The sequence below is a fragment of the Pseudopipra pipra genome, chromosome 3 (assembly GCF_036250125.1).
Source record: "Pseudopipra pipra isolate bDixPip1 chromosome 3, bDixPip1.hap1, whole genome shotgun sequence".
Taxonomy (NCBI): domain Eukaryota; kingdom Metazoa; phylum Chordata; class Aves; order Passeriformes; family Pipridae; genus Pseudopipra; species Pseudopipra pipra.
In genome coordinates this window covers 26,513,862-26,539,603 of record NC_087551.1, presented here as the reverse complement: position 1 = coordinate 26,539,603, position 25,742 = coordinate 26,513,862, and the positions used below count along the sequence as shown (strand labels likewise).

The following is a 25,742-nucleotide window of genomic DNA, read 5'->3' as shown; positions in this document are numbered from 1 at the left end:
CTCTGTAACAGATCAGAGCTATGCTTAGCGTAACTCAAGCAGAGAAATGAGGAATCATCTCTCCATCAGTTATGCTGGACAGCTTTTCAAACAGCCAGCTTTAGGAAGAGATGAGGCTGAAGAGAGAGGCCATCTAACATGCTTCAGTAAAAACATCCAAGTACAAAATGCTTTCATTTTAAGTGATCTGATCTTCAGTTGAACTAAAGAGAAGGAATTATCTTCAAGAGTTAAAATGTATTCCATTTATATGTCAGCTTTCTTTAAAAAAAAAAACCAATTAAAACAACAAAGGATTGTAAGCAGAGGACTTTGAACAAACATGTTTATTGGGGTTGCTAGGACTTTCTAGGGAAAAGCTTGTAAAAGTTTCTAACTAGCTTTTATCTTACTGTACATAATCACTGCAATGTAAGTAAAGTTCTAGATACACATTTTGTTTCCACAGCAATCCAGGAGTTGCAGATTGAAGAAGATGCATCTGTATTATTCTGTATGAGTTTGTGTTTTTTCTTAAAGCAAAGGGCATTCAAAATTCCCTTCCTGATAGGCATTCCAAATTCCAGCTCAGACACAGAGGGATATGCACGGGCAACCTAAGATGTTCACTATTACTGCAGTGCCTATCATTTCAGCACATTCCTATAGTGTTTCCCCATGAGGTAAATTCATTATCACGTTACTAGCTAGAATACCTGGGTAGCAATAGCTACTTAATCAGTTTGAAACCATCTGTCCATTTGCTGTCTTTGTTAACACCTGGCCTTCAAATCGATGTTTTTAAAAAATAGTCACTACAGGTGGATTACTTAGACTTTGTAAATGTCCACCTGCATAAAACCAGCAGAAATCTCAGCCTGAGCATTAATTAAATGTTCTGAGAAAGAACCCACCACACCTGTCAGCTGATAACATTACAAGGCACATCTCTTCTGAAGTCCTCTGGGCCAAAACAGCATGTCCCTAAATCACATTTCACTTCAGTCTCACCCACTCTACCTCCTATAGCAGTACTAAAGGGCATCCAGAGTCTGTCACTCCTTTTCCCCAAAGAGCAAAGTGTTAGCAAAATATGGTATTAATCAAATTCAGAAGTAATCTTGCAAATAAAAACTTTCTCTGTTGATCATGCAGTAGAAAAGGCTTAGCCCTTTCTAGCTAAGCCTTTCAAAGAAAGGCTTTAGCATAAAATCATAAAAAAAACTCCTACTGAATCGGTTGTCAGAAAAAAAAAATTAAAAAATCCTACAGGATCAGTTGTCAGGAAAATCAGAGGAAGCACCATATTTCAGATCAGCTAATTCAGTAGCAAGTATGTGCATTTGAACAATGAAGAAACTTCACTGTCACAAACTTCGTTACACTGTAGGTAAGAAACCTGACATAACTGTACACTTTGATTGCTAAGATAGCAAAGGGGACAGCTACGAAAATTTAAGATGCTTTAGTTGTAGGATACAGTTAAAGTCTGACAGTTTTCAGAAGATTAATATTGTTTTAATATTGTCTCTCATGAAATGGTCACAAAGGGGAGGAACTGATTATCTGCAGATGGTTATCTTGACTAATTCTTCTCTGAACAGTATTCAGTGATTTTTAAGCCAGCTAAGAGCCGGAGTCCCCCAAAATTATTTTTTATCTGGGTAGAGAACCTCATCCTAGTTCCTAGTGGCCAGCAATGCATTTAGAACAAGTCAGCTTTTGAATTAAGTCTCGCTACTATCACTGAAGCCAATAAGGAATTCTTTATCCTTAATATCCCAATCATATTTCTGCAGTTTCTGAAAGAAAAAAAAACTTAAACCTGGTTTATACGTGTCTTTCTGTAAAGATTCTATATCTAAAACAAATATCCCACAAAGGATTCTCAAAGGCACAATAGCATCCATTTTGTCTATTAGAGGAATTAAACCATTACAATATATGCATGCCAACTCATCACACCTTTCCACATCTTACACATATAACACATATCTCACATAAGTGAGATCTTTCCATATCTTACACATATAACACATATCTCACATAAGTGAGACCCCAAGTACATACAAAATTTAGAAGGCACTTAAACACCACCAAGTGGGGTGAAAAATAAGCAAAACCATCAAAATTACAGTATTTCACTTAGCACCGAGTACAAAAATTCAGCAGCAATTCCCTAATACTGATATGTTTGACAATGACAGAAATCAAGTTATATCAAATGTATAAGGGATAACAAGAGTGGCTTTTTATTTCTTTATATATGATACTAGTGATTAGAGGAAGGACTTTCCCTCTCTCCAAGAAGGTTCTTCCCTCATCTTGTACGAGTAAGTCTTCGGGTATAAAGGCACTAAAACTGAGCCATGACAGCATTAAAAAAAAAAATCTTGGCCACTGCTGATGTGCAGACAGTTACAGAAGGCATAAATTCTCTGCCACACTAGTTAGCCACTTGGATCTATTTGCAGCTTTTTTTAGCCATGTTACCACTTGCTAAATTTATACACAACAGGAGTTAAATTAAATGTAAAAGAGGTCGTTCAACACCACAATAAAATCACCATCACGTTCAAATTGGTAACATAAGAACACCAGTAGTACCAGCAGCCAATTATTAACACTTATGATGCTACAGGCATTTTAATGTTTACTGCAAAGCACATGACTTGGAAAGAGAGAATTCAAGCATCTGTTATGTCAACTCACAGCCTACACACACACAGTCTTCCAAAAGAACTAACTTTCTGTAAAATACAGGAACTGAAGGCTCCAAATAGGAATTGTTAAAATACAGTTATTTTTATACCTCCACTACAGTTTTAGAACATTTTTTTCCTTTGTCTCCTCCATGTTAAGACAATTTTTCTAATTACTAGTAAAGTTACTTCAGTAACAGCACGGTATTAGTATTAAGAGAATTAGCACTTATAAACATAAAGGTAATTAAAATTTTTTAAGAGGATTCGTCTGTTTATAAAGTCACTCCCTTATTACTAAAACAGATTTATCATCTTCCTAAATCAACCTGGTTGAAGTGATTTGATTCATGTCAAATAAGGCATATCTCAAAGCATTTTTAAGGCAGTTATAAACAAATGCTGAAGAGAAGCAGCTGATCCTACGTGATATGTAATTATATACTCCCATACCATAACAGAATCAATACACCTGTAATCACATGACATTCAACCCACAGTACAGTCTAGAAAGTTAGGTTTTAGATCACAGATGACTTCTCAGACTACATCAGAAAACACCCTACTCCCCCCCTGCTCTTTTATAGCATGATCTACTTTTCCATCAGGCTAGAGAAACTTTTCAAGAAAAAGCCTGAAGTCTAATAAAAAAATTACTATGTCTAGGAACTGCAGAGTGAAGCAAATTTCCATTACCTTTTTTTCTGGCAGCAGGCTCCAGTATCGTTGCCTGGACACATGGAATCTTTTTCAGGTGTCTGCATTGAGGCTATCTGAACTGCTTCACTTGTCATCTAAACAGAGGAGTACTTGGCACAGAGCAGCCATTTGGCAACTTTCAAGCCTAAATACTCAAAAGTTTTGTCCAATTCATACTGCACCTTCAGTTCCACAACAAATTACTTGGATTCACTTTTAATCAATACAGTTTAAAGTCTCAATTTGCAACATGTATTTCAACGCTGAACTTTCGGATATTTCTATTGAGTAAAAACTGTATTAGTTTTGCCACTATGCAAGTATCACAATACGTGTCGAACTACACCTGTAAAAATTCAAAGGGCAATTTTGTCAATAAGAATGTTAAAAGTAACATGCAAGAAGACCATGCTGATTTTCAAGAAATCACTATTAGAGAGGGTGCTTAAGGACATGACAGGCAGTCAATGCAGTAACGATACATCTACACAGACTTGACAGCAAAAAGGATTCCGGGAAAGCAAGCATGTTAATAATTCAACATTCACTTTATACGACTCATCATTTCAGACATCAGCTGCAGGCAAATTTGGATAACACAGATTAAGACACCACCACCAGCTCCACCAAAGGTTACTACTGCTCCTGGACACGGTTGGCTGCAAGACATGCCCTTGCTGGACTGAATGGCGATGGGAACATCTTAGCACAAAGATGCATTAAAAAACTACATTAACTGTAGCAAGGGGGCAAACACCCTACTCTGTCATCCCATTTACAGACAACATGTCGAGACATTTTAAAATGATTTCTGTATTCCAAAACTCACATCTCAGTCTTACCACTTAACTACATATGAAGCTTATCCTGCATGTATTCTATACTAGTTTAACAAACTATCTGGATTAAACTATGTATCCGTAAAATAATCACGGCACATAAAGGAATACTCTTAAGTATTCATGCTTTTGCAGAGCAACTGAAAGAATCAGATGAATTTAGCAGTTTAAAAAGAAAAAGTAAGACATTTAGCTTGGGGATTACACAAATAGTTCAGTAAAACCTGCTACATAAAAAACAAAACCACAGTCACAAAAAAATCAGAAATAGGTACATGAATAGAAGACTGCTGATCCAAGCCTTCAAATAGGTGCTGAATGCAGTATAATGAGTGCCAATTTCAGTAGGTTTCCACCTCCCCAAAACTGCTAGCATTAGGGAACTAGCTGCCTATATTAAGTGCTACTTCTATATTAGTCCCCAAAATAACTCTTAGGTCCTTCTGAGTGACTACATGTGAATGTCTCCAACGTCCCTTCTACAACCAGATGTATTCCCTTGTATTCCCCCTCTTACACAAGTACTGTCTCTGCAATGGACAGCTATGTGCCTCTCCATTCTTCATAGAATGATTTGGGTTGGAAAGAACCTCAAAGATCACCTAGTTCCAACCCACCTGCCATTGGCAGTGACACCTTTCACTAGACCAGGTTGCTCAAAGCCCCATCCAACCTGGCCTGGAGCACTGTCAGGGAGAGGGCAGCCACAATTTCTCTTCCTACTATCTAATCTAAACCCAGCCTCTTGCAGTTTAAAGCAATTACCCTTTGTCCTGTCACAACACACCCTGGTCAAAAGTCCCTCTCCAGCTTTCTTGTAAGCCCCCTTTAGGTAATGGAAGGCTGCTACAAGATCTCCCCAGAGCCTTCTCTTCCACAGGCTGAACGACTCCAACTCTATCAGCCTGTCATCACACGAGAGGTGCTCCAGCCCTCTGAACATCTTCATGGCCTCATATATATATCCTCCACTCTTCCCTGGGAGTGGTGTGAGAATGACACAACAAACACTAATAACATTTTGTCAAACTGTGCATGTAAGCTGAAGTCAATGGCATCACTGCTGAATGATGTTAATGGCTCCTACCACTTGACCAGCGTTTTAACTTGCAGACAGGTGCTGCCTGTGCATGTGCTTGAAGCTATGGTTTTATTGAAAGAAATGCATCTACCATTCCCTCCAAAACGCAGCAAACTTGCCCTCTGACTCCCAAGTATTTCCCAAAGTTTTGAAAGTGACCAAATTATCACTCGAATGCATTCACTGCATTCAGTCTCTGCATTCGCAGAGAATTACAATAAGCTCAGCACAGGAATAAAAAGTAAACAAAAAAGTTACTAAGACACTGCCAATTTAGTAAGACATTCCATATTGTATCATGCAAGTTAGTATATCAGTTTTAGAATTAGAAACACCTATGCTACCCAAAAGACAGCTCTGCATAGTAAACACTAGCTACAAGTAGCAACTCACTTGACCATTTTAGTTAAGGAACACAGCCACTGCCAGCTTATATGCCTCTGATCATTAGTGCATTTCAACAAAGTATTTAGTACTTAGTAAACAGTCATAATAGTCTGCAGGAATAGTATAATGTGCAAGAAGCCAAGAACTCAGAAATAGTCCCATTTTGCAAGTCTCACTATTCATGCTTTTTGTCATCTGATCACGGACAATTTTGAAAGTCTTACCTTGAACGTAGTACAAAAGCAAAACTTCTTTCAGATCTTTGTCTTTCCGATAGAGATTCACTTTAGAGACTCTTCCATGTATATTAAGGGTGAATAAAGCAGAAGAGCCTTTGAGTCTGAAAGCAGTAAGATGGAAGAATTGACCAATTTCTCTCCTAGTTCAACACAATTTTCAATACAATCTGTAACTCAATAGCTACTGCTAAACTGAAACTCATAAACTCCATGAGCCACTGGAAGAGGTCAAGTTAGTCAAGAAGTTCCTATTTGTCTACGTAATGCAGCAAAACATCACATGAATGCTTTTAACTTGTTAGAGATGAAAGTATGAAGCGATTTAAGATATCAACAATTCAGTGGCCACTACTTGCCAAAAAACTCCCACTGTCAATACATACCACCTTCACAGATATCGTGTAACCAAATCCGTTCCCAAACCAGTAATACGTAAAGCACGTGACAGAGAGCGCCTGAATACAATTATGTGGATGCATGCATGTCTAAGTGCAGAGATAATGGAAAAATCTGATACACTAATGCAATAGTTTACAAGAATATATCCAGACCCTGCATGCAAAGGAAAAGAAAGACTAAAAGCTGAGATAGCAACTTATTCAAAAGCACAGAAACCATGACAAAGAAGCCTGTTACTGGCCACTACAGATTTCTTTCAAAGCACAAGCAGAAACACACAAGTATTCACTACGCTCTCTTGGTTACAAAAAAAACTAAAGAAGTTGCACTTTCCACAAACCCATGAGAAGGGTTATCACACTTAAACCCACCCAGTATGTAATTTCTGCAGCAAGAATCTAACCAAAGCCTTGTCCATTTTGGAGATGTTTATATGTAGCATCTAAGATAATAGTTTTTTTCACAGGCCTGGACAAAGAGGGAAGGGAACCAATACCAGAGAAACGGAGATTTAGTTCCACTATCCAGCATCTTGCTTCCTCCTCCCTCCCCAATAAATTCAAATGCTCTACAAATTGTTTTGTTTTACCACAAGGTTTCGAATAACAAAGGCAAGACATATGGTTAACTATAATATAGTTGTATTATAACCATAATATATTTTTGACACTGAAAAAGAGTACTTTTCCTTTCTTTCTTAGATTAAATGAGTTTATTCAATGAATGTACCTTGCTTATTCCATGCATACTCAGTAGACAGATCCAAGTAACTAATGCTTAATATCAAAAATAGTCAACACAACTAAGTGATTATAGTAAGGCTATTTTACTTAGGAGCACTAGAAATAAACACCATTCGCACAAGGAATGAAGTTTCCAAATAAAACAGTATTGGTTAGTTTTGCTACTAAGTCCCACCCATGGGTGATTCTTCATGGAAGGATTCAGAGCTGAGCGGACCCAGCAAGTCATCCATTTCCTCCTCAAAGCTCAGTCAACACTGACTGCAGTCCCAGGTGCTTAGGGCTTTATCTACTCAGGTCTTGAAAACTTCTACAGAGGCTTACAGGTTATCACTTAAAATCTCTTAATCCTCTTTACAGTAAAAACTTTTCAACATATATCCCCGAATTTCAATTTATGGCTACTGTCTCTTGTTTTCCCACTGTGTACTTCAGTAAAGAGACTGGCTTCATCTCCTGGTATCCATCCTTGCCTATACCAGGATGGTTGCTACTACATCCTTCCTAAGCATCTCTTCTTCAGGGTAAACAGTCACAAAAGGCTCTCAGCATCCCCTCACAGGTCACATACAACAGCTCCCTGATCATATTGGTGAACTTGCTTGAAGTTTATCAGTGTTGTTCTTCTTGAGGGTAGGGAGCACAGGAGCAAAACTGCAGACAGTACTGCAGATGCACTCTGGGACCATGTGAAACAAATGCCAACTAAAAGGCAATAAAGCTGTTTTCATGACTAGCAGGGTGAACTGCTGACTTGTATTTAACCTGCTGTTCACCAGAACCAAGTCCTTCTCAGTAAAGCTACAACCCAACCATTCTGCAGCACCGTTACCAGTCCTGGAAGAAGACCTTGGTATGAGTCCTTGATGAACATTTTAAGACTCTGACATGCCCCTTCCTCCAGCCTGAGTACTTCAGGATGGCCACCCTGCCCTTGAGCCACCCACCTCTGTGTCTACCACAAACTGATGAAGATGCACTCCATCTCCCTCTCTGGGCCACCAATAAAGACATTAAATAAAAGAAGGTAAGTAAGAGTAGGTCACAGTAGACCCTTGAGAAGCTCTAGTTTAACTGCTGTCCAGGCAGAGTATGAACCATGGGCCACCCTCTAAAACCAGTTTTCACTTGTCTAGTCATCCTCCCATTCAGACTGTAAATGGGAGTACGTTGTGGAACACTAAAAAGTCTTGCTAAGGTCAAAGTAAAAAAAAAAAAAAAACAACATCCAAACTGCTCTACCCTCAGTTGAAGACCTAGTCATCTGACAGAAGGCAGTCAGGTTGGTCAAGCACGACCGACCCTCAGTAAAGCCAGGTAGACTGTTCCAGTCGCCTTTTTCAGGGGCTCAAAAATGTTGTGCTACAGGTTGATATAAACTACTTACTGATAGGGCTATCCAAATAGAGCAGTATTTAATGCTTTTATCAAGTGAAACAGAAGGTTTTCTTTATTATATAATATAGCAAGGATGCCTTAAACAGTGAACAGGAACCAGCTCTATGCTTCAACAATTTGCAGAATTCAAATGTTCTGAAGCCTAAATACAAGAACTTTGTGCATTTAAAAAAAGCAGGTCTCAACACGTGAAACACAGCAATAAAGCAGTTGAGTTTCTGGATAATTTTCAAGGTATCTGGCAACTACACAGTAATAGCAGAGGTTATAAAAGGGAAAAGTTGGTCTTTGTAACTCTACCTAAAACTTATTACAGAAACAAGTGGCTGAGAAAGGGAAAAGAAAGAAGTGAAAAATAACAGCAAATGACCAAGAAAACTCAAACATGTTTCATTATGGACATTATAAAGAATTTCTGGAATTCATATTGCTTCCACCTTTTCCAATAGTCTCAATTTCTCCCCAGCTGTATTGCACGAAAATGCATTTTACTGAGACCTCTGAAACTGAAAAAATACAGGAACTCCTGGACACAGAATCAGTCAGTGCCTGACAAACAACTGCAAACTCTATTCTTTGCTAGTGATGACATTACTCATGTTTCACCCAAAATAGTTCAGTCCCTTTGCAGTTCATCAAAACTTATGCTTGAAACAGGCAGTGGATAAGATACTGTAGCTGCACATTAAGCAGTGAACACCACCACAGTGGATGAGCTCAGGCAGTCCTCTTATCCCCTAAGCAAATTTGCAAATGTGACAAAAAGCACAGAAAAACAGCTTGACTTGCTAAGGAGCTTTCTGGCAAACTCCTTACCATGACCTTCACTATGCAAAGTTTTGGTTTCTGCTGTATTCTCGTGCCTACAGATATTCTTGTCAGCAACCACTGGTATTTAATTAAACCGGAATGACTACTGTGAAGGGAGTCATATAAACATCTGTAGCAGGCTATGCATTTGGGGAAAATCCAAAAGAGGGGATGGAGCTTTTCAATTTAGTTATAATAGATGTTTTAATATCAACATTTAATTGCACGCCCTTTTTTCTTTAGGATTGCTTTAGGATTTTCTTTAGGATCATTGTCATAGTTATGTGACTTCTCTATGGTCTTCTCTTCAGTAACGTTCCAAGTAAATATAGTACTTCCATTTACAAGACAGGTCACCAGGTATCCAAGAACCCATGTTAACAACTGCACAGGAACATCCTTTGAAACATCTCAAGGTGCAATCTTAGAATAAGTTATGATAAGCTAAACTGGTAACTGCTGTAAGCCCACCTCCTGCCACATGTATTTTCTACTCCAACTTTTGCATCATCTCATATCCTCATATAGCAAGGTGATTCAAGAAGCTAAACTAAAAGAAAATTAATCTCAGCAATATACACCCAACATATGCACATGACCTAACTTTCACCACAAAATGAGACACAGCTGAGTAGCAGCATGACAAGGAAGAGGATCCTGCACATGGTTAGAAGCAGAAAACTGCAGAAATACAGCAGCACTAACATACTCAGGTAATCATACGAAAACCTCTTCCTCAATGAAAATCAGGATTATGAGTGAGTTCCAGAAGCAAATGCCTGAGCGCATGCAGAGGCCTAACAAAAACTCTCTTTTCTGTACTGTATCAACATTGAAAAGTGGTAAGAAACCAAACTATTCTAAGGACCTTTAACTAAAGAGAGGGATACCAGATGCTCACCAACTAGGCAGCATGTAGCAGAAATCTGTTTGTGTAGAGAGAACAAACTTCTCATAATGAGAGACAAAACCAAAGCCATATTATGTGCAATGAGTCAGCTTCCAAAAAGATGCTATATCCATTCTTTTTAAACAGCTGCAAAGAACTAGTATCAGATATGTCTAGTCCCCAGCACTCTCACCGAGGTAACATAAGAATTAATGACTAGAAACCAACACAGAAGAAATTCGGAATTAAAAACTCATCTTCAACTGAATTACTTGAACTGTCCTTTCTCCAAGATTTTGAAGGCACTACCTTTACTGGTTGAACCAATGAAGTCTTATTGCTTTTCCCCCTTTTAATTTAAAAATCATTCTGAATCACATCAGCTCTAACTTTGCTTTCTAAATGGAAGTTTAGTCCCAGTACATACTTTCAGTCATCCAAAGACCTTAGAAGAATCTTTGCTTTCTCAGCAACAGTCACGGAAGTCTACTAATTCCATAACACCTTACATCCAAAATACAAATAGATGCACTAAGTTTTCCACTATCTGCAGGACTTCTTACACAATTTGGGACAAAAAAACCCAGCAACATGCACAGTTCAGGAAAAAGCACTATAGACTAAATCTTCTCTCATTCCACCTACCCCTTTATCAAGATGCAACATGAGAAAGAGCTTAAAGAAACCACACATAAACAAAAAGGACAGAAAATGAAGACTGATACCAAGAAGCTCCTCCACATCTCACCCAGCAATGTCAGTGGTCAACTCCCACTTGTTGCGTTTTACCCATGCTAGTATCAAAGAGTCAAGATACCTCTGAAAGGCAAACAGTTCCAGGAGGCAGTGGCAGGCAGCAGCACTTGGTAATAAAAGGCTGCATATCTGCTGATAAAAATCTTTCACATGACGAACAGACAAATGAACAGAAAACAGAACCCCATGATGAGAATAAGAAAGAATATCCCTTGATGAATAGTGGGCTCTGCCTACTCAAGTATTAGCTGAAGTTATTAATGAATTTATCACATAAGTTCTTTAGAAAGCATTGTAGTTTTCTTCCTTACTAAGAACGCTACCTTTCATGTTCTCTCCTGCCTTATTTTAGTCTCTCTCTTGGAGTAAAAGTAGCAGACTTTGACCCAAGGAAAGGACAGGATAAACACTAACTGGGAAGTGTTCTGAAATCAGAACAAAATGAACTGTACAGAAGCAAGTTTGCTCACAGAAGTTCACCACTTCTTTTTGCCCTAATGGTAGCTTAAGATGACTACTAAAAAGAAGAGAAATAGCAGAAAAGGATGATGAACATTCCAGTCCAGTGTTCTAGGACCATTACTTTACTTCAGAAAGGTTTCAAGCACAAATCTGACAATTCACGACAGATCTAAGCTGTCATGCCTACTTTGTATGCACGAGCTTCTGTTTTAATCAGTGCTTCAATAAACAAACAAACAAGATCTATGAAGGAAGAGACAAAATGGAGTTTTCCACATCAGCTTCATATTCCTTGTGAAACGGACAACAGAACCAGGTTTCAAGACTGGATGAACCTGGAGAAACCTTTCCAAAAAATTAGTTACTTCAGTTATGGCATTGCTACCCCAAGTTTTTATTTATACAAAACACATCTGAATCTGCTAAGCCTGAACAAAACAAAACAGTGAAAACAAATCACTTCCAATAGTAGCTGACTAGTACTTTTCCTAGATGAGAGCCCTATATTTGTTCTGTACAGATTAAGAAATACGTAAAATTTCAGATTGAAAATAGTATGGTCATTAAATACAATTGAGAATATATGGTATTTTTCAAGGAAATTTTTTTCCAAATATGAATAAAGTACAATTGCAGAGTACCTTCCACAGTGACATTTTTCTGACCATGTTAAATTCTGTTTCCTGACACTGGCAACAGCAGTACACAAGCTAATTTCAAGAATCCTGAACTATGTTGGAATTTTATTTCTTCACCTCCAACTCCAGAAGTAAGGCACCATTTTCACTTCATGTTAAAAAAATCAGAAATTGTTTTGACTGTTTGTAACTTTATCCTCTTCCCTCCAGAATTCAAATATGCTAAGTCAACAGCATTCCTTTTTTTCTTTAGATTAAAATAATACTGCAACAATAGTCAAAACCACAAAATAAGCTGTTTTGGTTAACAACAGCTGCTATTTTGAGTTCATTAAACATTTTAAAGAATTTCTTCTCTGGTATAGAATTTTTTTTGGTGCATTCTAGTTAAGAAAGTGAGAAGTCATCCTATTGTATGTAATATTACAAGCCAGATACTAATCTTCAACAGCTCTTAACCTCCATCACTTTCATGCTCAAATACCATAAGAAAACACATAGAAGCATAGACATGGTTCAGCATAAGACAAACCAAAGGGAAACCAGAAGTAAAATAAATGTATTGTTTACTATGATATAAAAGTAGGATACAAAACATCAGCATCATTATGGCAGAGTCCTAACAATCCTTTCCTTCCACATCACATACAAACTTAATTATTATCTCCATTTTAAAACACAGGAAAAAGTTAAACTATAGCTTTTACCACTTCTGGAAACACAAATGAGCTCTCAAGGCCTGCCTGCAGAGGACACTGAATAGCTACTGACTCCAGCAAACACTAAGAAACATCTCTTTCTAATGTAACCATCCACAAAGTGGTATGCTTGTCTTTTCCTTGATCCCACAAATTACTTGTAAGAGACAGACACATTAAACTGCTTCCAATTTCTTTACATTGCAAGAGATGCACAGAATCTAAAAGAGGCCTGGTTGGAAACCCTCAGAGAAAACAAACAATTGCTATTATTAATGCATTTTTTAAACGACTGAATGCTTCTGAACTTGAGGTTATCTTTTGAACAGCAGTTTGAATTGTGGTGCACTTATGGAGCATTTATAGAAAGGTTTCACACTCCCCTCTTCCCCCAGCTCTACCTATTGTTTTCACAACAGTGTTCTCATCTTGTTTATGTATAAAACCTCTATTATTTGAAGTCTCATGCACAACCTTCTACTAGCTTAGATAAAGTACTCCTCAGAGTAACACAATCAGATACAACCTAGACTTTGCATGATTCCATCCACCAGCCTAAGCAATCAGCAATGAAAAGAGCAGGAAAGACATCATCTCAGAGAAAAGGAAAAGTGAAACAAAAAAATCTCTTGCTGTAATATGTCTCCTGGAAAAGTAATAAAGGCACAGAAAACATGACAAGCTAGTAAATGGATAAACGCCCCATCTGAGGAGTCGATTTGATACATCTATAGGCAGTAGTCCTACAATTACTGAATAACACTGACTGGGTATGAATCCTACCTGTAATTAGACATTGTTAATAACCTCCTTAGGGGCATCACTTCAGTTCTTGATGACAACACCCAAAGTGAGACATCCATGAGTCTTAACAGACTGTCCTGTGCACTGGGACTCTATGGAGCTAGATGGAGCTGCTTTACCTTTTAAGATGAGGGACTGAACGCTACCTGGGGGAGTCAGCGGACTACCTCTGTTAGGTCTGGATTCAAGTTTTACAACAGCTGAAGTAAGAAAAGAACTTCATGTTTCTTCTGACGATGCACACTAAAAATAAGTAGCCTTTTCCTGAAAAGTCAACTATAAACAATTTTTATCAAATGTCCCACAGAGAACCAAACTTAATCTCAAACAGTAGAAACCAGTGGCTGCAACTAGTACCACATCTGAAGTGAGGTCTTATGCACAAGCTGGTATTTAGAGTACTTTTTGACCAGGATAAGATTTTCCTGTCAGGAACTAGAACAAGCAGTACAGACATATTTTATTACTATACTAGGGAAACAGAGAGCAGGAGCAGACAGGACACAGAAAAAAAACCTGATAATATCTGTGCTAGATTCACCTTTCATACCTTTAGAGAAGCTCTCTGAAGTCAATGCTTTGAGTATAGGCACACTTCAAACAGAAGCAAAAGGAACAATTTCTTTAGCTTTATACACTGAAGACAGAACGCTCAAAACAGCCTGCAGTACCACACAGTTTCGGTACAGTACTTCTCATCTGAAAAGTTTCAAAGCACATTACAGTTTCAGCAGTTTTTCAAGGTCACAAGGGTAATCACAAACACAAGTCCCCGCCCCCTCCAATTGCTAATCCACCACCCTCAAAATCCAGCCTAGCAGTACTCCAGAGACTTCAGCACATACATTTTCAAAACCCTCGTTCACTTCTCTCCTAGAATCATGGTCTCAAACTACTATATGTGGTACTTTCCATACATCTGCAATATACAAAGGCAACTTCACACCTGTCTATTTGGACATGGTTTAATAAACATGCTGGATACTCTCAAGAATTTTATCTATCCTGCGAAGAAGAGATTTTTAGCATCCCTTAAGAAGCTGCTGTAAAGAACATCATTTCCTATTTCTAGATATGTTACCTGAAACGTTGGGGGGATACACTTTTAACTGTTCTGAAAGACATTTTGAATAGTGTTAATTATAAAAAAAACCCCAAACGAACATAACAACAAAAACCACAACAGTGAAACAAGAGATAGTGGAAAATAAAACAGCAGCAAGCCAAGCTATATGTGTTGTGTTTCCCCACAGTTTCACTGAAACTGGCCAGAACTCAGAAGTTAACACAAGAGTAAATATTTTGCAAATAATCAGGTCTTGTGAGTTTTGTGGAAATAAACAGTCAGGTCAAGGAGAGACACCCAAACTAGTGCCCCTTGAGGACAAGCGCAGTAGAAGCTCAAGCTGTTACTAAAACCAACTTCCCATACAGGACAGCAGGACAGATAATGCCCCACACACATGAAAACACTTTCAGAGCTCATGATACAGCATACTCAGAAAAATCCAACCACAAGACACAAAGTCACAGGAAGTCAGGCCTCGTAACCTGCTGCTCACACAGCTAGTTATATTCTTGATTAACTAAAGTAAAACCATGAAAAAACTACTTTCCACAATTTACAGTAGTTTTAACACCAGTCATTTTCACACAAAATTTCAAAACTAGGGACAACAATTTGGGAACAGACATTCAGTTACCACTCAAGATAAACAAGCAATCCTTAGTCAGAGAGCAGCAAGACAATTTCTGCAGTCCTGACAACAGCACTTAGGAGGCAGCAGAAGGCAGAACCCACTCCCCTGCACAGCTCAACACCCTCTGCAATGCTCTAAGATCTAGAGACCCAGTTGGTACATCTATGCTGCCACTTCAGTTTGAATCCGTATCGTGCTTTTGAAGCAAATCTGTCACCCCACTTTCTGTACTTTGGTTCACATCTCATAGAAGTTCCTGAACACAGTATCTGGACATCTCCAAGATTAACCTAAACCAAAAATCCGGGAAAGCACCTAATACCCACCAATGTTTGGAGCATACACAGTCCACAGAACCAGACTACAATAAAGAGCTACGAAGTACACACACTATGGACGCTGATTCTGCCTAAGTTAGAGCTTCACTCTACAACTTTCTTCAACTGCAGCATACTGCTTGCTAATGTAAATGTAATCAGTGCAGCAGATACTGTCCATTCATTTATGACAGCTTCAAGCTGCAGTGACTAAACCCACAGACTTAAACTGCCAACACACATCTAAAAAGCCCTAAAAAGGAGGGCTGCACTGCAAATTTGAGTATTCCTCTCCCTAAAATAACAATAGCAGCAGTGTATCACCACTCACCCACTTTTGCTTCCAGCCCTTTACAGGTTAGGAGTTTCAAAAGCTAATGGGATACTTCTAAAAAACTTCTCTGAATACAGTTTAAAAAAAACCCGAATCCCAAGATCTACACACTTCATGCATCACCTATATTTACTGGTTTATAAAACTTTTTAAATAACACTGAAAACGCAACCCAATAGTTCACATCAATGGCTTCACTGCAGGTGGGGATAGGAAAGGAAGAGCAGCATGTGCTCAATAATGCTTTTTTTACTTACACATCAGCTTAACCAACAAAGCTGCCAGAAAAGAGCTTTTTTTCCTTTTTGAATAAGCTGACCAACATAATATTCATTGTTTCACTTGAATCAAAACATCAGTTCTTCACCAACAGTTTCATCATTGAGATTTTCTCTCCCGTCACCAATTTTTCTTTTTGTATACCAAATTTTAAATACAAGATCATGAGTTTCGAACACATAATACCTGGCTTTATCAGGACAAACAAGCTGGTGAGAACAGACCAAAGCAGTATTGTATTAACAAATTACAAAAAGGTGTTACCTTCTCTGCTCAAAAAGTCATCATCTTACTTCATTACCTCCTTGATAAAAACAATTAATTCACATGCTAACAATGCAGAGCCATGTTTGCTCTACATTCAGTAAAGGTCAACTTCCTACACTGGGGTGCAGACGCAAAAGTAGGATTATGGAAGACAACATTTTCTGTTAACACACTAATCCCATGAAAACTGCCAAGAACAAACGATGCTTTCCTTTGTGATTTAACTGGAAGTTTGTGGTTATTGACTTGTCATTACCATACACACTGAAGAGCCATCTTAAGCTTTCCAGTAGCCTAGTCCTGATGTTTTTCTGACCTGTTTCCTGTTAACTCTTGTGAAAATAGACTTAAGCACCTACTTGTACTATTTATTTGAAAGAAAACTCAATGAAAAAGTTATTTCCCACCAGAGATGAAGAGATAGTAGCGGCATAATAGTAACGTTAATGAGGAACTAATGGTTCATGAGAAAAGGAGTTGTGGATGACATTTTTCCTAGCAGAACAATAATCCCTGAGCCTGAGTAATTTCCTTCAAAACTGTAAGAAGGGCTGTTTTCTGCTGAGATATGTAGTTTTCCCTTCTATCATTTTCTACATTAAAACATCTTTGTGCCTTCTCTCCCAAAATAGGATTTTCTAAGAAACAGAAGACTAATTTAACTGACACTCATTGGCAACCCTTATGTTTCAAGATGCCAATAATGTCTCAAGAAACTGAGATGCACTGAACTGCTCATCTCAGGAAACTGGAGATGAGCTACGCCAGCTCACTGAATTTCCTACCATCTCATGTGAAGATTTTCAGACCAGTTTTTTTTTTGGAGTGACATTCATTGATACTTCAGATTTTTATTTGACTTTAGCACATAATACAAACATGAATCTGCACAGGATTAGCAAATTTTAAGCAGTTTGACCAAAGTTTCCCATATTAGATATCTGCCCAAAGCTCAAAGACATCATCCAAATAGCTGGTGAGTTTGCAAAGTTGTCTGTTAAAGAAAAACAGTTTTGATTATCTTTTTGGAAACTCAGCATCCTTATTCTTACTTCAGGGACACATCTTTCAATTTCTCTTTTCTGGGCTTCTATAGTCAGATATCATTTTATTTGGGTGGCTTTTTTATTTTTTTTCTTATTAATAAGCTGCAATACCTGGTCCAGATTTTGACATTAAATTCCCTGAATATTATATGCCTCCCAGATATGTTGGAGACCAGGGCTAAACCAGACCCCTCCTGAAGTTTCATAAAACATTCATCCTGCATTCATACTGCTAACAGCCAGTGAGAAGGAAGAAGTGACCATTCACACCCTGTACAGCTATAAGCCAGATCTTGCAGACCATCAAGCACAGATCTTGAAGACCACAACTGAAGCACAGAATGAAAAAAGTAATAAATAGGGAAGGACCCAAGACAGAAAAAATTTTTACTTCAACAGTTTTCTAAAGAAATCAACATTGCTCCCCTTCAATTTACTGATAAAAATAATATTCAGATCAAACCATTTGGATTTCTAAAAGGTCCAAGATCTGAAGGATGTGTCTTCATTTTCACAGAGAAGTGAAGCAAAACACTAGTGCAGTACTGAATTCAGAGAGATCAGAAAACTTTTTGGACAAGGTGTCAAGAACCAAAAAAATCAAAAGCCAAACAAACTAGAGCATATTTGATTCAATTAAGGTGGTGGGTAGAATGAACCAATACTAGAGAAAAAACCACACCATGCACAAAGATAGGCATGGCCTATTACAATCATCACTCTCCACAATCCACACATGGAGTCTAAAGATTGGATTCTTTCACCAAGGCTTTCCCGTTCACCTGGAAGAGACTGGCAAAACCCAACAGTTAGCTAGTTATCTTCCAGTGCTGACTGGAAAAGAAGCCATTTACCACTTCCTGAGCTATAGCAGTAGGCCTTCGTGGCAGATTTAAGCATTCCTACTGGAGTGATGATCCAAGACACTACGAAATGATCAATTTTCATTTTTAGTGATTTTTGTCAAGTAAAAACCAAACAAAACAATAGAAACCACACTGACAAGAAAATCCCATCCCTGCCCCCTTGAACACTGTGGCAGCATTCATCCAGGTATGCTGCAGTTTGCTCCACTCCAAATGGGACAGTACTGGCTGAACACCATTCTACCCCATCCCTTGCTGCAGTCTAAATAAACCCTGCTCCACAGAGTAATACAAATACTTCACAAACATCAGTTTTTAAATCCACTACTAATCCACCACTGCTAAAAATCCAGTGGTACTAGGATTTTTAGTGCCTTTCCCTTTTGTAATATGGAGGCAACACATTCATGTAAGAAATACTCCCTACTCTCCATCAGCCCCCCCGAGAGCAGTAGTTCTTGACACCGAGCACCTCAAACACACAGATTTCACAAGCCGTAATTTCAGTTGTGATAAGTTTATATTTCTTGGGACAGAGTCTCAAGTTTAGTAAGTCAGAAGCACACTTTAGTTGATCATCATTGGAAAAGTATAAGTGAGCAATGACAAACGCACACCAGAGACAAGAAGAGAACTGGATTGTCCAGGATAATTACGAGACTACTCTTCTCTTTCTCTAGGTCCCTGCCTCACTAACTGATCACCTCATGGCTATCACAGTAAAAGAAAAATGGGTTCTCTGCACCCTCTATGCAGCCCTCTCCACACTACATTAATTACACTTCCCTCATCTGATGTTATGTGCCGTAATTAGATCACTATTCTGTGTAACAGCCTCCTCTAAATATCTGTGCAGAAAAAGAGATGAGTGGCTACGTAAACAAATAATATGTACTGTCTCCAACTTGCAGAACGTGGGATACACACACGCAATTATTCCTCATTTGCACCTGTGCCAAGCAGCTTTCTATTCCAAATGGATTGTCTCTTCACAAATCTCCAACTCCCAAATGTTTATGCACTAACCCTCTCTCAAACACAAGCACGTGTCCAGTACAAAAGACTCCACACCTTCTACAGACACGCACTCAGTTAAGTGTTAAGGTCTAGAAAATGCATGTAATAAATACATATAATAGACACATTGGAGCCCCTGAGCCCACACATACGTGGGGGCTTGTCTACACCATATTAAGTGCTTTTAGTTAGCTGCTGCTGACCTGTCAACACCATTATGAGTGCTAGTTTCAGCAAAAGCTTACCCTTAAAGTTAATGGAAAATTTACCCAGTGAAAAAAACCAGAACAAAATAAACAAACAAAAAAAGGTACACTTTACCAGAAACCCCTTGACTGTTCTGTAGCCTCCTTTAATTTGATAATATTCATAATGGTGACAAATTGCCTTATATTTATTCACTTTTTTTACTTTCACTAGATGTCACAACTGTAAAATACTTCTCTCCACAGTATGAGCAGCAAAGAATCCCCATAGCCTCCAACCTGCTCAGGACCCACCTGAGACCCTGGACCCAGTCCATCATCCCTCCCCCACACCATTTCAACTTTTCATAGCCTCAGCCAAAAACGCCTGCACCCTCTCTCTATACACAGACTAACTAACTCAGCAATACGAAAACTCCAGTTTCCCTTTTGCACAAATACCATTCCCCTGATACACGTATGTATACATAGCCTAACATAATTTTCACCTTATATATGCATAATGCACACAAATTCATCCTTCCCCCCTTTTTCAAATGTACCCAAATACCCAATCAAGCCCCCTCACTTTCTTATAACTCAAATAATCCTTGGAACCCACAAGAAGAGTGCATCGATGCCCTCACAGACAGAAATTTAGACTGCCTGGCATCTGTCACAAATATATATACCTACAGTTCTACAGCTCACCAGGACATGCACAAACTTTTCACTGAACAACACTGTCATGACCTCAACACGTGGCATTTGCTACACATCTTCCCATTTGTATTCCATGGACCAAACCACAAATACCCAGCCTTTCCATTTCATCACAGGTGAGACACCAACTCACAGCCCCTCTTACGTTCCCAGGACACAGACCACGCTGGTTGCTGCTCTATCCCATCTCCACATACAGGACACAAAGCTCACTGTGCTGGTGACAGCCAGGCATCTCCCTCAGCTCCCAATGTGAGCAGCAGACAAACCAATGCACAGCAGTAGGAACACGCATGCCTTGCTGTCCACATACCAGCTCATATTACACACGAAGGTCTCGCACATTAAGTCTAACCACACCGGCCACCAAACAAAACAAGTCCAGAACCTTGTAGCAACCTGTTACCACTGCGCCTGTAAGCTGTACACAGCCTTACCTACCACCCAAAGACTCCCTCCTCCACAGCCTTTAGAAGCCAGCCAACTTACCACCTTACTTCTCACAACACACATAAGCCTGTTTACCTATCGCTCCTAAATTTATAGGCCTTCATGTACCACTACTCCCAAATACATGTCGTTCCACCCATCACATGTACCCCCACGGTATAAACACATCCCTCAACCTACCGCAGCACATAAAACAAGACGGGTACCGATTTTTCCAGCTGCCTCCAGCCCACCAAAACGACTCCCTCCTTTCGAAGAAAGCACTATTGTAAATTACAGCACAAGTATATCCACAGGGTTCGCAGAGCCGGCAGGCTCCAAAGTACGAGAAAGAACTGCCTTCAACTCCTTTTCCCCAAAGGCTCCCAGCCACTGTCCATCTACCCATGACTTCATCCCGTCAGAAGCACCCAGGCCTCACGGTAGCTTCTCCCCTCGACACCGGGGCCATGCCCGCCGCCCGCACCCCCAGTCGGTCACACCGGCACGTGCGCGGGCCGGGCCCCCGGCCCAGCTCCCCCGGCAGCCGCCGGCACACGCCGGACACCCCCGGTGCCCTGCCCGACGCCACCCCCGCGGGGCCCGGCCTGCCGGCTCCTCCGCCGCGCGGGGCCTGGCCCGTGTCAGCGCGGCCCTCTCCGCTCCCCCGCCGGGAGGGCCCGGCGGTGCCCGCTCGCTGCCTGGAGCGCACCCGCCGACCCGCCGCGGGCCCCGCTCGCTGCTGCTCGCGGGCGCCGCAGCCCCGGCCCCGGTCCGCCCGCTCAGCCCCTTCCCCCTCTCCGCCCCGGCCCCTCTCTGTGTACCTGCGGGCCCGGCGTCCCCCGGCGCCCGGCGGCGCTGCGGGGCCCGGCGCGGGTGCGGGGGGTGCTGGCTGGGGCTCAGGCGCGCGCCGCCCCGCGCTGGCCGCCGCCGGCCGCCGCCGCCGCCCGGTCGCGCACTCGGAGCGCCGCCAGCAGCGCGGACATGTTGGAGCCGCCGTGCCCCCGCCCGCGTCACCGCGCTCCGCACGGGCGGCACCGCCGAGTCCGCCCCGGCCCGCCCCCCACCGCTACCCATTGGCCGTCCGCCCCGCCGGCACCTCCCCTCCTCGCTGCCATTGGCGATCCGTGAGCCGCTCACCCGACGGCCCCGCCCAAACGTCTTTCCCTGATTGGGTCTCCCCGCTTCGTTTTGGTAACTATTGGCTGCGTCCCTTGTCAATCAAGACGCCAGCGAACGGACTCGGTCTTTCTCCGCACTTTTTTTTCATAACCGGCCTCGCAGCCTCGGGGTAGAGCTGACGGAACCGTCTGTCAGCGAGCGTCCTCGCCCCTCCCCGCCTCCCTCCCGCCGCCACATCCCCTTCCTCCCGGCGGCGCGGTTTGCCTGCAGGCCATTGGCTCCCACCGCCGCCACTCCTGGACCCTCTCTCGCCCCCGCCGCCGCTCTGCCAAGTGGGCGGGAACCGGCCCGCGGGTACCTTCTCCTGATTGGCCGCCGCCCCTGCCAGTCAGGCGGAGCCGGCGGAGCCGCAGAGCGCAGCCCGGCCCGCGCGCGGCGCCGCTCCGCACTCCGATTGGTCGCGGGGCGGGCGAGAGGCGCGCGACCTCCCCCGTGCCCCACGGAGGGCGGTGGCGAGTACCCGTATGTGCGCGCGATGACATCACCGCCAGCCAATCAGCGCGCGCGGGGGTCGGGCTCCCGCCCGCGCTCGCGGGAGCCGCTGCGCCTCGCGCGCCCCGGGGGATTGGAAGCTGGAAGCGGGAGGCGGGATCGCCGCCGGCCCCGGGACGGTGTGGGGGCTGCCGGTGCTACCGCAGCAAAGAGCAAGGCTGGAGGTGTCTCGGCCCTTCGTGTTCCCGTCCGCCGGCGGGGCTCGAGCGACGGCCCCGCGCGAGTGCCCATCGGAGGCGTCTCGGGGCCGCCCTGGGTGCCCCACCGAGCCCCGCCTGAAGAGTAGAATCACGGAATCACTTGGCTTGGAAAAGACCTTTGAGATCGAGTGCAACGTATGTCCGAACACCGCCCTGTCAACTAGACCATGACACTGAGTGTCGCGTTCAGTCCTTCCTTAAACACCTCCAGGGGCGGTGACTCCACCACCTCCCTGGGCAGCCCATTCCAATGCCTAAACCCGCCTCTACGGTGACTCCACCACCTCCCTGGGCAGCCCATTCCAATGCCTAAACCCGCCTCTACGAAGAAATTTTTCCTGACGTCCAACCTAAACCTCCCCTGACGCAGCTTGAGACTATGTCCCTGGTTGCCTGGGAGAAGAGACCGACCCCCACCTGGCTACACCCTCCTTTCAGGCAGTTGTAGAGGGTGATGAGGGCAACCCTGAGCTTCCTCTCACCCCTGATCCCGGCAGGTGGGGGAGCGCAGGAAAGGAAGCTGCTCCCGCCGCGGCCCCTCGGCTGCGGCGGGAAACTCCCCTCGCGAGGCCGCAATGAACGCCCTGCGTGGGCTCGCCTGCCCCTCAGCTTCTTTCTTGCCCCGAACCAAAATTGTTTATTCAGGAAAGAACACGAAAATCTGTCTGATCGCTCATAATCCCGTGCTATTCCCACCTCCCTCAGCCAGTGGGCTGGAGGGGGGAGAGGGACCCACTCCTGCCAGAGAGGGACCCACTCCTGCCTCGCTCCGCAGCTCTGTAAGGCAGTTCGGCTGCCGCAGCTTTCCTTGAGAGCCAGAAGGGAAGTCCTGTCCTTGCCTTTCACTCCTGAGAACCCAAACCTTATTGCACCATCTGTAGAAATGGCATACCAATTCCCACACCATCGTCTACTGATGCCCTTGTCCCCTTCCTTAAACTGAGCAGTTTCCTCCCCACACGCTGGGGATCAGCGTGGATGAACACTGGACTTGAGATCACAGGCCAAAACACAGTTTGTGTAGCATTTTTATTTACTCATCTGTCTTTTCTGGAGTGTTTACAAAGGAACTGACCCTGACAAAGATTGGAGCTTTCACTTCTGGAGTTGGCATTCTCTCCCAGTCTTCCACATAGGCACACAATGGGTTTATTTTCCCAAGGTCTCCAGAGTTATGTCCGGAGTGCAGAAAATACTACACAGCTTTTACCTTTAAGGTTGTCAGCACCACCACTCACATTAGAAAATCCTTGCACACAGAGCTCTGGAGGCACATTTTCACTCAGGTAACTGATGCAACTGCACCTCAAAGAGCTGAAGCTTTGCTTTCTGTGGGATCAAATGGATCGACTCCATACCGAGAAGATAGGAAAGTTCACTCCAGTGTAACAGTGCTGCTTCCCACAACTCCCTACCAGTTGACAGAGTTGAATGAGAACGAAACCTTGATTGCCTCAGCACGGGCACTCGTGAGCCAGTTCAGAAACAGCCAGAATGCTGAGACTGCGGTTACCCTTCTGTCATAGAAAACTTGCTCATAGACAAGCTAATTTGAGTGCCCAGACCCAGCTGCCAATCAACCTAGTTAACTTTGCAGTGTCCACATGATCTGGGACTCAAGACACTTTTATGTATCTAGCTAGGGATCTTTTTTTTTTTTTTTTTGCCTATCCTCAGACTTATATCTCATAGTAATTTGAATATAATTCATGTATTATTAAAGCAATGACAAATCTGGCTAAAAATTACTATATCTTGGGGTTCATGGATGTAAAATTCATTTAGCCTAGATATTTTTTTGACTTTTGAAACAGTTTTTATTTCAAGAGATTCACCAAGAATTTTTTGAGAGCCTGTCACTCTTTAATGATATATCCTGCACAGATTTCAGCAGGTTTGGAACTGGGCTGTAATTTTATCAGGTACCTGTTTACACCCTCTACTTTGCTTCTTGGCTATCTGCCAGAGAGATACCCTAGGTAGCATTAGATAATTTTGCTCAGTATGAACATTGTATACTCAGCTGCTACTGATTCTTCCATCTAATTTACTGTAGCAGCCACTCTTCCCACAGAGACAGCTAAAACAAAACTGTATAGAAATACTGAAAGAAATCACAAGTTAGTCTTTCTACTGTCATTCAAACCTCCTGACCCTGCCTTTCTCCTTGCTTCTAGATTTTACAGTGGTGTTCTGATCCCTTTCATTTAACCTTCTAACTGTATATATAATTTTATAACAAATTTAGAAAAAATAAAATACTTCCTTATCATTTCACCTCACTACCAGTACAACATTTACAGAATTGACTTCCCAAAATAATAAATATTAACCTGCGCTATCTCTAAAGTAATTAATTATATCCCCTATTGCTTCTCAAACATGACCTGCTTAAATGTTAGAGATTAACTAAAAACCTACACCGTGCACACGAATCCTTAACTGAGTGTAAACAGCATATTCCTAATCACTAGAAAATGTGCATATCTGGCTGGTTTCTGTGGACTAAAACTAAACGCTGGCATTGCTCAAGAGGTGTGTGTGGCAAGAGGCAAGTGGCACAGTGACAGGCAGCAGGGGCGGTGGGTGAAGTAATAAGTAGGTGAAATAATGGTTGTATGTGGCAATGTGAAGTTAATAGCTAATCTAGAGATTTTGTGTCTTTTCATGGCTGGCCCCAGTTAAGCTTTGTTTAAAATTACCAAGGCAAGATACTTGTGAGAATACGTGTGTGTTGGATAAACCGGGACGTGTGCATGCCTTATTTATTTAATACGTGCAATGTCCATCTGATTCTAAGTGATGATGAAAATAGCTATGAATTATGGAAATGTTAATAAATAGCAAATAGATAGTATGGGTTAAAATTAATCTGCAAACAACTTTATTTGATACTGCACTAAAGAGGAATGAAGGTGAGTTCTTATAATACAGAGTTTTTAAAATTCCCATTTTTTAATGTTCTATTGTTATTGGTGAGGAGATTTGTCTTCTTAGAAATAGCTGTTGATGAATCTCAATAATTAAATTTGTTTGATGTTCAAATGAATGAGCTGTAAAACAGGACTTGACAAAATAACCGTACCTTTGGGAAGCTACTTGATCTGACAGTGTTTTCATGTCGTTTTCTCAAGTTTTAGCTCTGTTTTCGAAAAAGTTAGCTTTTCATCCAAAGCATCTGG

The 25,742-nt window shown here is 41.7% G+C and overlaps 2 protein-coding genes across 7 annotated transcripts in view; one reads left to right on the top strand and one right to left on the bottom strand.

Moving 5' to 3' along the window:
* Nucleotides 1-21,615, bottom strand: part of PPM1B (protein phosphatase, Mg2+/Mn2+ dependent 1B) — a 61,101-nt gene extending 39,486 nt beyond the window's left edge. The window contains exons 1-3 of one of the 6 annotated variants that reach the window (XM_064648387.1): nucleotides 21,511-21,613; nucleotides 5,912-6,027; nucleotides 3,378-3,726 (exon numbers count right to left, since the gene is read on the bottom strand). The gene's annotated coding sequence lies outside the window, so the exon portion shown is untranslated. Of the gene's footprint in view, nucleotides 1-3,377; nucleotides 3,727-5,911; nucleotides 6,028-21,510 lie in introns of all 6 variants that reach the window. The other 5 variants (XM_064648390.1, XM_064648392.1, XM_064648388.1 and 2 more) reach the window with 5 other exon arrangements.
* On the top strand, nucleotides 21,094-22,646 carry LOC135410669 (basic proline-rich protein-like). Its single transcript, XM_064647379.1, has 2 exons — nucleotides 21,094-21,880; nucleotides 21,913-22,646. Exons 1-2 carry the CDS (start codon nucleotides 21,094-21,096, stop codon nucleotides 22,644-22,646), a joined length of 1,521 nt encoding a protein of 506 aa, XP_064503449.1.
* The last annotated feature ends 3,096 nt before the right edge of the window (nucleotides 22,647-25,742 follow it).